Source organism: Silene latifolia, chromosome 8 (assembly GCF_048544455.1).
Source record: "Silene latifolia isolate original U9 population chromosome 8, ASM4854445v1, whole genome shotgun sequence".
In the NCBI taxonomy this organism is placed as follows: Eukaryota; Viridiplantae; Streptophyta; class Magnoliopsida; order Caryophyllales; family Caryophyllaceae; genus Silene; species Silene latifolia.
The window spans coordinates 9,311,266-9,325,092 of NC_133533.1; the positions used below are offsets into that span (position 1 = coordinate 9,311,266).

Consider the following 13,827-nt stretch of genomic DNA (forward strand, 5'->3'; position numbering starts at 1 on the left):
AGGGTGGAGGGAAATGAAGGGGGAAAGATTTGGAGGATCCATTTTCCTCTTTCAAAGCAAATCAAAATCTCTTCATGATAAGCGAGATTTGGAGAGAAATTGTATCAAACACCCACACCCCATTTCCCCTCCTTTCCCCTTCCCTCCCTTTCTCTTCCCTCCTTCCCCCTCCCCTCCCTTTCCCTCCACTTTTGTTATCCAAACACACCCTTACTCTCACTACCTCTTATATTCCCCCCATTATCAGCACCCACCACCACCATGACACCATCCATCACCACCACCGCCCTAGGACCATTCTACCGCCTGTGTATTTGTTGTCGGCGCTCCCACTACCCTACCAGTCGTACAAGCCACTTATGCTCCCCTATTAGAAACTCACCCCACCCCAACAACCACCACAAAAATCTAAGAAAACCGCCCCTACTCTTAATAACACCAGGTGGCGTATTGCCGGCGCTGGCGATTGGTTAGGGTGGTGTTGATGGTGTAGGAGAAAATGGGTGATTTGTGTTATTTCCCTTCTTTGAGCAACCAAACAAGGATGATAAATGGGGTAATCCTTTTCCTATATCTTTCTCGATTCAATTTCCTTTCCCTTTAATTTACCGAACGCCCCCCTCAGTCTATTGTTTCTTTATTAGGTAATTATTACCCTCTTTTCCTACATATCTGGCTTTCTCCACCACTATTACCTCCTCATTTTTGAATTCTATTGCCGAAATAACAATTACCATCATTCAAAGCAACCCCTTGGAAATTGGGTAGAGGTAGAGGTCGAAGAGTTGTTCATTCCTAAGCATGTTTCTGTATAAACTATCTGAAATCGTGCTACTTAAATATGGTTACTTTATACAGGCATTCGCCACTTGATGTATTATTCATTTAGTATTGCATAAATCATAAATCATAATCAATTGTTTTTTATTTCCTTGATTTAGGATCTTGGAGAATGTTCGAGAGGCGAAGAGTAAAGAAGTTGCGATTTAGACTTTGTAATAGATCTTAGTGTAATATTTGGCGTTCTTTGTTGAAGTTCGATTATTCTTCCACAATTTCGAACCTAGATTCCACGGACTCTTGTTTCGGTTTTACTGATTTCTCAAGTAAGCTTGAACTATAGATGAAGAATTTCGAACCTAGATTCCACGGACTCTTGTTTCTGTTTTACTGATTTCTATTCAGCTGTCCAAATGTGGAACTGTGGAAGTGAGAACAACTGAACAACTAGAACATATGTAGACTTTTTTTGCATTTAATAAGTGCATTGTGCATTTCTGAATAGTATTATCATATCCAGAAGCTTTCAGCTGATATTGGCTAGGGAAATGGCAATTCTGATATTATACCAACCAAGCCCTGGCGGAACAGCTCACTCTGATCATGTACATTTTTCGGCACAAGAATTAAGGAAGAACAGTGACATTTGGTGTTAAGTGTTAAGATGTGAAATGATGTGAGTTAATTAATCATAGTAGCTACAAATAGATAAAAAGTGAGATTTAAGTTGGGAGACCCTGAGCTCTATCGAACAAGGAAAGTGGAGTAACAATTACATGGTTGGTTGAGAGCGAGTACTCCGTAATAGGTAATACTCCAAACAACTTCTTCTTATGAAGTAGTGATAGTAACATTGAGAATGATGATGTTCTGTATTGGTCACAAATTCCTTCAGGAAGATTCACAATAAAATCAGCAATAAGGTTAATTCGGAATGAATTCAATGAGGAACCCGAGTCGTTTTGGAAAATTAGTGGAAGACTTGGGTCCTCGGAGAATCGGTTGTTTCTACGAGGGACCCAAGTCTTCCACAAACAACCGGATGACACTACATCATTTAATTTAATGTATAATTCTATGATGATACTAATTAATTCCATAAGTGGGCATGTTAATTTTAAGGAAAATCACTATATTCTTGTGTTTTCTAAATTTAATTACTTTAATTTAATGTAATTTCCATAAATATTTTTCATCCAGGCATCTTTATATTATACTTTTAACCAAAACTATATAATATTTACATTGAGGCCCCTTTATCAGGTTCATCACACGGTGCTATCGATTTAAAACTATATAATATAATTAATTTGTATAGATTTCGTTAATTACATTGAAGTCCCTTGATTTCTGGAATTAATATATAGTATTGATTGATTGATTTACAGATGTGGTAAGTGGAACCCGTATAAGTTTACAACTTTATAAGACCGGTCCAGTAATCCTCACTTCACCAAGCGTCTTGTTTTTCTGAAACCTAGCATCAAAGGTATGCTCCTAACTTAATTGACTTTTCTCTTCCCCAAATTCTATTAATTCTTCATTTTAATCTTGATCTCATTGATTCAATCTAAATCTGTGCTGTAATTTTTCTCATCAATTCAAACCCTAATTAATATCTTGTTCATTTTCATATTTGTATTGTAATTGTTTGCTTCGCATTTTTTTTTTGTTAAAAATACTTAAGATCTGGTTGCTGTTGTAATATTCACGATGATCGTAGCAGTTACTTTAATGTTCAATTAGTTAATGCTATTGATATTGATTGATTAGGTCATGTGATTGATATTGGATTTAGGGTTTGATTTGGGTTTGGATTTTTGTCATTTTTTGGACTAGGATGGGGGGAGTACATATAAGGAGCTTCATAAACGAAAGGAGCTCCTTATATGTACTCCCCCCATCCTAGTCCAAAAAATGACAAAAATCCAAACCCAAATCAAACCCTAAATCCAATATCAATCACATGACCTAATCAATCAATATCAATAGCATTAACTAATTGAACATTAAAGTAACTGCTACGATCATCGTGAATATTACAACAGCAACCAGATCTTAAGTATTTTTAACAAAAAAAAAAAAATGCGAAGCAAACAATTACAATACAAATATGAAAAAGAACAAGATATTAATTAGGGTTTGAATTGATGAGAAAAATTACAGCACAGATTTAGATTGAATCAATGAGATCAAGATTAAAATGAAGAATTAATAGAATTTGGGGAAGAGAAAAGTCAATTAAGTTAGGGAGCATACCTTTGATGCTAGGTTTCAGGTGAAAAACAATACGTTTGGTGAAGTGAGGATTACGGACCTGGTCTTATAAAGTTGTAAACTTATACGGGTTCCACTTACCACATCTGTAAATCAATCAATCAATACTATATATTAATTCCAGAAATCAAGGGACTTCAATGTAATTAACGAAATCTATACAAATTAATTATATTATATAGTTTTAAATCGATAAAGACCGTGATTTAACCCGATAAAGGGGCCTCAATGTAAATAGTATATAGTTTTGGTTAAAAGTATAATATAAAGATGCCTGGATGAAAAATATTTATGGAAATTACATTAAATTAAAGTAATTAAATTTAGAAAACACAAGAATATAGTGATTTTCCTTAAAATTAACATGCCCACTTATGGAATTAATTAGTATCATCATAGAATTATACATTAAATTAAATGATGTAGTGTCATCCGGTTGTTTGTGGAAGACTTGGGTCCCTCAGAGAAACAACCGGATTCTCTGAGGGACCCAAGTCTTCCACGGCAATTTCCAAAACGACTCGGGTTCCTCATTGAATTCATTCCGAATTAACCTTATTGCTGATTTTATTGTGAATCTTCCTGAAGGAATTTGTGACCAATACAGAACATCATCATTCTCAATGTTACTATCACTACTTCATAAGAAGAAGTTGTTTGGAGTATTACCTATTACGGAGTACTCGCTCTCAACCAACCATGTAATTGTTACTCCACTTTCCTTGTTCGATAGAGCTCAGGGTCTCCCAACTTAAATCTCACTTTTTATCTATTTGTAGCTACTATGATTAATTAACTCACATCATTTCACATCTTAACACTTAACACCAAATGTCACTGTTCTTCCTTAATTCTTGTGCCGAAAAATGTACATGATCAGAGTGAGCTGTTCCGCCAGGGCTTGGTTGGTATAATATCAGAATTGCCATTTCCTAGCCAATATCACCAAAGCTTCGGATATGATAATACTATTCGTAAATGCACAATGCACTTATTAAATGCAAAAAGTCTACATATGTTCTAGTTGTTCGCTTGTTCTCACTTCCACGCTTCCACATTTGACAAAATTAATAGAAATCAAGAAATGTAAAAACAAGAGTCCGTGGAATCTAGGTTCGAAATTCTTCATCTATAGTTCAAGCTTACTTGAGAAATCAAGAAACCGAAACAAGAGTCCGTGGAATCTAGGTTCGAAATTGTGGAAGAATAATCAACTTCAACAAAGAACGCCAAATATTACACACGGCATCTATTACAAAGTCGGAAATCGCAACTTCTTTACTCTTCGCCTCTCGAACATTCTCCAAGATCCTAAATCAAGGAAATAAAAAACAATTGATTATGATTTATGATTTATGCAATACTAAATGAATAATACATCAAGTGGCGAATGCCTGTATAAAGTAACCATATTTAAGTAGCACGATTTCAGATAGTTTATACGTAAACATGCTTAGAATGAACAACTCTTCGACCTCTACCTCTACCCAATTTCCAAGGGGTTGCTTTGAATGATGGTAATTGTTATTTCGGCAATAGAATTCAAAAATGAGGAGGTAATAGTGGTGGAGAAAGCCAGATATGTAGGAAAAGAGGGTAATAATTACCTAATAAAGAAACAATAGATCGAGGGGGGCGTTCTGTGAAATTAAAGGGAAAGGAAATTGAATCGAGAAAGATATAGGAAAAGGATTACCCCATTTATCATCCTTGTTTGGTTGCTCAAAGAAGGGAAATAACACAAATCACCCATTTTCTCCTACACCATCAACACCACCCTAACCAATCGCCAGCGCCGGCAATACGCCACCTGGTGTTATTAAGAGTAGGGGCGGTTTTCTTAGATTTTTGTGGTGGTTGTTGGGGTGGGGTGAGTTTCTAATAGGGGAGCATAAGTGGCTTGTACGACTGGTAGGGTAGTGGGAGCGCGACAACAACATGTAGTAGCGGTCCTAGGGCGGTGGTGGTGATGGATGGTGTCATGGTGGTGGTGGGTGCCGATAATGGGGGAATATAAGAGGTAGTGAGAGTAAGGGTGTGTTTGGATAACAAAAGTGGAGGGAAAGGGAGGGGAGGGGGAAGGAGGGAAGAGAAAGGGAGGGAAGGGGAAAGGAGGGGAAATGGGGTGTGGGTGTTTGGATACAATTTCTCTCCAAATCTTGCCTATTGTGAAGAGATTTTGATTTGCTTTGAAAGAGGGAAAATGGATCCCTCCAAATCTTTCCCCCTTCATTTCCCTCCACCCTTATTTGCTATCCAAACAAGGGATTATAAATCCTCTACTCTCCCTCTCTTTCTTTTCCTCCAAATCCTCAATCCAAACACACCCTAAGGGAATAGGTTACCCTAGGGGTGGGGGGAAAGGAGGTTGAGAAGTTTAGGGTAAAGAAGGGAAAGAGAGTGGAAAAATGGGGTAAACATACACCAACAAAAGGAACGATTACTTTCCACTCACTTACCCTTCCCTCTATACCCCTTACCAAACACCCGTTCATAGTTATTCACCTCCCTGAGAATAATGCACTATCCACATATACGAGTTATAGCTCCTCACCACCTTATTTTTCCTCCCTTCACCATTAGCCCACCACCAATTCCTCATCTTTTCTCTTTTCTTTTGCTTTTGCCTCTACATGTACACGAATTCTCATATGAGATGGTCTCATAATAAATGAGTCGAATGGGGCGCTTATTCTTTTGAGGTTATGGGTTAGTAAGTACATGAGCGAAGATCGAACTTAAATGAGTTGAACTCAAGTTATATTAAGGAATTGGCCATGATGATATACATCTATTCAATGCCAATCACTATCAAGAAACTAAATCTGTTAATCCAAAGACTCGAACAAACAACAACAATAACAAAGTGTCGACCCAAAATAATTTGGAATCGGATGACCAAGGTTTGTCATATTGAACAAATCAATCGAGGTGTGAAAACAATGAAAAAGAGAAGATCCAAAGAAACTCAAAAGTAACAAATATGAACCAAGTGACGAAGAGACTCACTATTTGTTTTTCGAGTGCCACTTGTCTATATTTCTATACCAAATCCCATTGGAAAAACAGCCCGCAATGCGTAGAATACCAAAGAAAAATCACTTCAGTAAATGCCATGAGATATGATGTCGTGGGGACAAACCAAATAGCTATGATAGACAATAAGAAGCCCTCAAAGTTGCAAGGGATGATAAAACGGCCACTTTTGATGCCATTTATAGCTTTCTTTGCAACATCTTGACTTTCATCATGCCGAGGACTCGCTATGATTTTTGTCACGGGGCGCAACTTGTTTTCTCGCATAACAACAATTAATTCGTAGTGGGTTACGAACTTACGATAGCTGGTTCAATAATACTCCATACTAACTAATTTGCAACACAAACGAATAGAGGTAGCAAACCTTGTTCCAAACCAGGAGTTTCGGTGTCGGGAGGGAATATGAGGGACACATGGATATCGTCTGCAATGACTTCCTGTTGCAAAGCCTCGGCCAAGCCCCGAACACCAAATTTGCTAGCCGAGTAAGCAGTGTAACCATATATCCCAACCTTCAAAAAAAAAAAAAAAAAAAAAACACAAACATAATATGACCGACAACAACATTCAACTAAGACGACACAAATTAAGACGGATATAACACGTTATTACCCGACCTGGCCATGACGACATAATAGCAATAGACCCAGGGCCACGAGAATCCCGATCACACTTGATCAAAGGCAATGCAGCCTTAATGAGATTAAAACAACCCATCAAATTAACATCAATCATGAATCTAATCTCATCCAATGCTCGAGATTCAAGTTCCTTTGGAACAAAAACACCTTGATTACAAACCAACACATCTATACTAGGACCCATGTAATCCAAGACTTTCTTAAGCGCATCAAAGTCCCCCGACGTCACCGAGAGGGTTGTGACGTCTACCCAGGTTGAGAGTCGAATCGTCGCTTCGCTTCGTCCGGCCTTAGATTGGTCTCGCGCTAGATAGTCACACGTGCACCCTCGCCGCGAAACGGTGAGCAGGGCCAGGCCTATGCCGCTAGATCCGCCCGTGATGAGAGCGTGACGGTTTTTGATAGGGACGCGCGTGGAGCGGGGGCGGGTGATGATGAATAGGAGGAGCAGGAGTGAGAGTGGGAGTAGTAGGAGGAGAGAGAGTAGGGCCATCTTTGGATCCAACATTTTTTTCCAAAGTTACTAGGAAGTGTATGGAGGAGAGTTCAGTTCCGTCACGAATCAATCAATTCCGGAATTGCGTTCCTTCTTTGTTGACTTTGATTTTAGGGGCGTTTGGTTGGAGCTTTTGGAATGGATTGGATTGGATTCAATCCATTCAAGTGTTTGGTTGGAGCATTTTGGAATGGAGTTAGATACTTGATGGATTCTAACTCCATTCCAACCCCTTGGATTCCCATACCCACATCTTCCCCCAAGTTTCTAACTCCATTCCACCCTATATTGTTTTTCTTCTCCATTACAAGGTTGAACCAAACAACTACAAACAAGTATGGGTATCTAACTCCATACCTCCATGGATTTACACTCCATTCCCGCCTAAAAATATTTCCTAGAATAGTGTTTGATATTTTTAGCGTATAATATATGTGAGACGTGATAAGTTATAAATGCATATAATTTTTTGTATTTAAATATTTATAACATTTAATATTTCACATTTTGCACAAATTTATCTCCGATCTTTTTAGGATAAGGAAATTCTTTTTTTAAAGAACTTATTGATAAAAATTTATTGACTTTTTATGATAAGAAGTTGCGGCTAAAAAATATGGTATTAGTAAATATTTGTTAAAATTCATTGACTTTTTATGATAAAAATTTGTAACTAAAAAATATGTTATATTAGTAAATATTTGTAAGTTAACATCATTAATTTCTCGGTAAAAAAAAAAACTCATTTTATTATTTCTTACATTTAAAATTTTATTTATTTCTCTAATCAAAATACATTAAGGAGAAACGTGAAAAATAAGTGAATTGTCAATTTAAATTCTATAAATAATACACTAAAAAGTAAAACTCTATAAATAACGTGCATATATTGCACGAGATCTATATTAGTAACTCTATAAATACCGCGCATTCATTGCGCGAGATCTAAACTAGTTATTAGTAGTTAAATAAAAAATTGTGGGGCCAAAACATATAGAAAAGTAATAAAATAGGAGTAAAAGAGTTGTGTAGGGTTTGGTGATAGAAGAGAGAAATGAATAAAATAAGAATAAAAGTTTCTAAAAATAGAAAGGGGAACATTAGTTGAATAATCCGTTTCGGGAAAGAGGGAACATTATAGTGACTGGGAGGGAGTATATGGGTATAAGAGATTCGAATCTAAAACCTAATATTTCGAACCCGAATAACCTGACCTGACCCAAATACTTGCAAATCGAAATTAACCTGACCCGGATTGACTTGATCCAAACCCAATCTGATTAATCTATATACTAGAATCTGTTAGCCCCCTAGCTCCACCACTAAGCAAAGCTAGCATAATGTACTATTGTGATGGTGTAAACCAACAAGGACGATATCACTACTATAAAGGCACAAAGCCAATGCATGCAATAGCACATACATCCACTTCAAATAATTCATTTGCCATTTTGACTACATAAAGCATATCTTGTTTCCACTTATATTCCCATTAATTTGTTTTTTCTTTTTCATATATTAAATCTAGTGCGTGGAAAGGTCAAATCTGGAAAATGAGAAAGGTCGAATCTGGAAAATGAGATAGCGTCATCTAATGGTATCTGATAATTCATTCTGATACCACGCACTCTCTCGTCCCTCATACTTCACATTGTGGTTTTTACACATTTCTCGCTTCATATTCAAAAGCATTTCTTGTTTCCACTTATATTCCTATTAATAATTTTTTCTTTAGACTTACTACATAAATAGTACTCCCTTCACATTTTATTGTTCTACCCATTTGCCTTTTTAGAGGTCAATTTTTAGAAACTTTGACCATTAATAAAGTATAAAATATAATATTTCATAACATGATATTTACATGGTTAACTTTGTTATAAAAGTTTTTTCAATTTTTTTTATTTTTATCCCAAAAAAAATACATATAAATGGATGAAATGATGATCAATGTACCGTTTAGGAGACCGTGTATAAAGCAAATGGATAGAACAATAAGATGTGAAGGGAGTACTTCCTAAAGTTCCTATGTAGTAGTGCCTCAGTGGAAAAGGGGAGTCCAAAAAATAAGATAACATCACCCGGTGTTATTTGATAATAGCGATACCACTCTCATATACTCCGTATATCATAAATTGTGTGAGGCCTACGTAAAGGTGGTACTAAAACTCGGTACTACCCAATAGCGTCCGAAGATTGTCCACCCCAATAATCACTACCCCATGCATACTTACCAACACACTATATATAACCTCATTTAACAAACTCTTCTACTCAGTTCTCACTCATTATCAACTAATCTCTAAATTTTAGAATGTCGATCAAACAAACAACTCTTTCACCAACTAAGTTGGCAACACAAAGTAGTAATCTTGATGAAGAAAACCATCATAACCATAACCATAACAAAAACGCATATGACTACTCGAAACGAGCGCAATGGCTACGAGCAGCAGTCCTAGGGGCGAACGACGGGCTTGTTTCAACCGCGTCCCTAATGATGGGAGTTGGCGCGGTGAAACAAGATGTTAAGGCCATGATACTAACAGGGTTTGCAGGGCTAGTAGCAGGGGCATGTAGCATGGCCATAGGCGAGTTTGTATCGGTCTACTCGCAGCTCGATATCGAGGTAGCGCAAATGAAGAGAGAAAGGATGAACCCGGGTGGCAGCGGAGAAGTGGAGGCGAAGGCGAAGGCGAAGGATGAGGAAGAGCTGCCGAATCCAGCGCAGGCGGCCGGTGCTTCAGCATTGGCGTTTTCTGTAGGGGCAATGGTGGCATTGTTAGGGGCATCTTTTATAAGGGATTATAAGGTTAGGCTTGGTGTTGTGATGGTGGCCGTCACGGCGGCGCTTGTTTTGTTTGGGTGGCTTGGGGCTGTTTTGGGTAGAGCACCTGTTGTTAAGGGTTCTATGAGGGTTTTGTTGGGTGGTTGGGTTGCTATGGCTATTACCTTTGGTTTGACCAAGTTGATCGGGTCGAGTCTGGTTTAGGTTATAAAGCTTAAAACCGTAAATGAGGATCAATTATCATTTTCATGATGCGCTATATTTTCTTCTAGCTCATAATCCTAAATCATATTCTTCGAGTATATTATATCAAGTCAACGGTGTGTAAGAAAAGGAGACGAGACACGAAAATGAGATAGTACTCTCATGTATCATGGAAAATCATGAAAAAAATTACAATAGTAGTAATAACAAAAAGATTGGGATGTGGATTTGTTACTCAACATTTTAATTAACAGGACCAAATGATATGATATGCATAAACTCCGATCAGTGTTTAATGTAATACTAGTTGAGATCCCGTGCTAAAGCACGACATTTGAGAGCTAAAGCGCAACATTTGTGAGCTTGGCTTATATAGTAAGAATTTAAAATATTTATATAAATGAGTTGTACTTATAATAAGTTGTAATGTACTGATTATAATGTTAGTGATATTTTCAAGAAAAGTGTATTATTTAAAGGACTTTTAGATTAAATTATTTTTGTGCGAACCTTTTATTATTATTAAAAATAATGAAAGCCGACTATTATGGAAAAACATAATCTAATATAGGGTCACTACTTATAGGGGATATGAGCATTGAGTTAAAAACGAAATGTAAGTAAATCGCATATTAACTTTATAACGGAAACATATATAAAAATAATGCGACACATCTAAACGGACGAAATGTAAGTAAATCGCATATATTAACTTTATAACGGAAACATATACAAAAATAATACGACACGTCTAAACGGAAACATATATTAACTTTCTTTTATTAGTCAATCAATCTCAGTTAAGAATGTAGTATAGAAGATTGTATCAATTGAGTTGAATAAACTTGTATAGAATAACATGGGTCCCACTTTCTTTTGTTAGTCAATCAATAGCAATTAGTATAATTTTAGCATGGCCCACCACTATGTCAATCAATTGAGCGGGAAAACATTGAGAATTTCTTATTCTTTTAGTTTAGTGGGGATGATTTGCTTTTGCTTATAAATGTGGTGTTCAATTTCCTACTTACTTTTACTCAGTGAAAATTTGAGAATATGAAAGTAAATAATTTTTTTATCATGTAAGGAAAAGATTGAAAATATTGCCAAGTCACTAAGTTTTAAGGACAAATAAAGTGATTAAATTCTCTCAACTTATCTTAGACCTATAAATTGCAGTTATGATTAGGCTAAATCGAAGGGTACTCGATTCGACTCAAACGCAAACCATACCCAAAATTACGTAGATTTGAATAGGCCAAATCGACACCAGACCTAATCACCGAAATGACATTGAAACCTAACTTTGTAGCTCAACTGGTGACTGCATGGCAGCATGCCCATCTGATGTGAAAATAGGGTATGCCCACAAGAGTGGTCGATTAAAGGTGCTCGCGGAGGAGTAATAGTGTGTAAAAGCGCGTGCTTAGCCTTCCACCATCCCCAATATTGTTGCACCGGCGCGTACAACACACCTCAAACTTGCCCACCCTGGCACCCACCAATTACTCTTTAAGTTCTTTAAGGCACAATGTCCTCAAGCTTATAGAGTTATAGTTATGCTTATGCTTATGATTTTGTTGTACTTTCCCTTGTAATTGTGGTGCAACTGCAAGAGTAAGTTATAAATTAAATTTTCTTTGACAATGTTATAAAATTGTACTGTGCAAATACTTTGTTTGACAAATCACCTAATCAGAGAAATCAAAGTTACATTACATATGTAGATACGGACAATTATAAAATGCTTAAGGATAATTTAATTAGGTGGTTTGTGATAATAATTTGATTAAACCGAGCTTATAAAATCTTTCACTCTGTTATCTTGTCGAGTTTTAATGTTATTCCTTACATATAACTGACTTAAATTAAAGGATAATGATAGGACATCATCGGATCATACTGAGTTTCAATACCACCCTCTCATATATATTACCTTATGTTTTGATGTTACTCCTTGCGTATAAGTGACTTGAAGGATAATGAAAAGACTTCACCAAATAATACTGAGTTTCAATATCACTCTCTCATATACACCTTAAGCTTTGATGTTATTCTTTGCATATTTTTAAGTGACTTAAATTAAAGGATAATGATAAGGCGTCACTGGATGATACTGAGTTTCAGTACCACCTTCTCATATATACCAATAGCCGAGAGAATTGTATAGCACTAACCTTATACGTTTGAGAATGTGGTACTAAAACTCAATACCACCGAATACGCTATCTCATTTTCGACTTTTCGTCTCTATGATATTAATCTGTGTTATTGAAAGCACTCAAGGGTGACATACAGTGCAAGTGCGCAACATTGATTGAACCTTTACTTGTCTTTGATTTTGCTTCTCGGTCTTTCTCACCACTTTTAATAGTAACTAAAGACATGGTCAAAATGCAGAGCTTTGTTTCAAGCAAGCTTTCATAAGAAAACGACATGATCGAATTAAAGCAAGAGAGCTTGACCATAAATTGCTATATTAATGCCTTGTGATTTTGACACAACAAAACCAATCTTTAATTTTCGTATAAAATATAGGGAGTACTTCTTAGTACGTAAAGCATTCCTCATCTGCTTTTGCACACGATAAGAAGGCAACTTTCTCGTGAGTGCGTGGGCAAATATGAAATATGCTGTGGCGGAGCACAGATTTGGATTTGCACGAAAATTTCAGTAGGAATGAACAAGTAGTGTGTGACTAAGGTAAAACTTAAAAGCAGTGGTAGAGCCAGAGTTTGCAGTTAGTAGCGCAAAAAGTTCCAACTTCGATCTTAAAAAGTACTGCTTAATAAAAACAATTCAATCGGCACAGGCGCTTGAGTTGTGAATTGTGATACTCTTCACGCGTGTTGGAGTTATGACTCGAATTGATGAAAGTAACATGATGTAAATATGACTAGAATCGACTGTTGTCCCGAACTGTTAATGAAATACAAAATTGGCGCCATCAAAGTGACTCGACAGAGAACTAGGTGATTGAAACACAATCCCAACGAATTGAAACGACGACTTATACAAAAGATCAAATAAGTCTGTTGTACGCATACATTGGCGTCATTCCACGTTAAACACTTCATTTAGCGACAGTTAGAGCATAGGCCTACAAAAACAACAGTTCTACCTAAGACAAGTTGCTAATTTAAAATTCGACCAAAGTTTACAATGGCCTCATTCCAGGTTATACGCGTAAAGCTTATTAACCCGACCTATAGCATTTGATCTGAAATGGCCTGCCTTAAGCTGTCTTCTAGCACAAGTGAGCCAATATTAACACACCTTACATAGATTCGAACATATTATACTTCCGTAGAACCAACCCTAACCCAAAACATACGAGACGACTACCAAATATTCTCCAAGAGAGAAAACGGAGCAGCATACTATGCTTCAAATTCATATAGCCTCCCTCCCATATAAAGTGCCTCCATACTCGGTTTGGATTAGTAACTTCAAAATTATCACTCTTTGTCCAAAATATAACCTCCTTCCATTGTTCTTCGCTCTATTTTTCTCCTTGAATGACAACTAAGCAAACAATCCTTACTCCGCCATTAAGTAAGAAATTGAATTGGAAAGCATAACAAGTGCAGTAACATACGTAA

General features: G+C 36.7%; 2 protein-coding genes across 2 annotated transcripts; one reads left to right on the top strand and one right to left on the bottom strand.

Moving 5' to 3' along the window:
• Positions 1-6,099: 6,099 nt before the first annotated feature.
• Positions 6,100-7,584, bottom strand: LOC141596315 (3-dehydrosphinganine reductase TSC10A-like). The gene is made up of 3 exons (XM_074416431.1): positions 6,709-7,584; positions 6,461-6,608; positions 6,100-6,353 (listed from the first exon to the last, which is right to left on the bottom strand). Exons 1-3 carry the CDS (start codon positions 7,243-7,245, stop codon positions 6,100-6,102), a joined length of 939 nt encoding a protein of 312 aa, XP_074272532.1. The 5' UTR covers positions 7,246-7,584.
• Positions 7,585-9,180: 1,596 nt separating this feature from the next.
• On the top strand, positions 9,181-10,625 carry LOC141594085 (vacuolar iron transporter homolog 2-like). Its single transcript, XM_074414280.1, has one exon. The coding sequence runs from the start codon at positions 9,548-9,550 to the stop codon at positions 10,223-10,225; it is 678 nt and encodes a 225-aa protein (XP_074270381.1). The 5' UTR covers positions 9,181-9,547; the 3' UTR covers positions 10,226-10,625.
• The last annotated feature ends 3,202 nt before the right edge of the window (positions 10,626-13,827 follow it).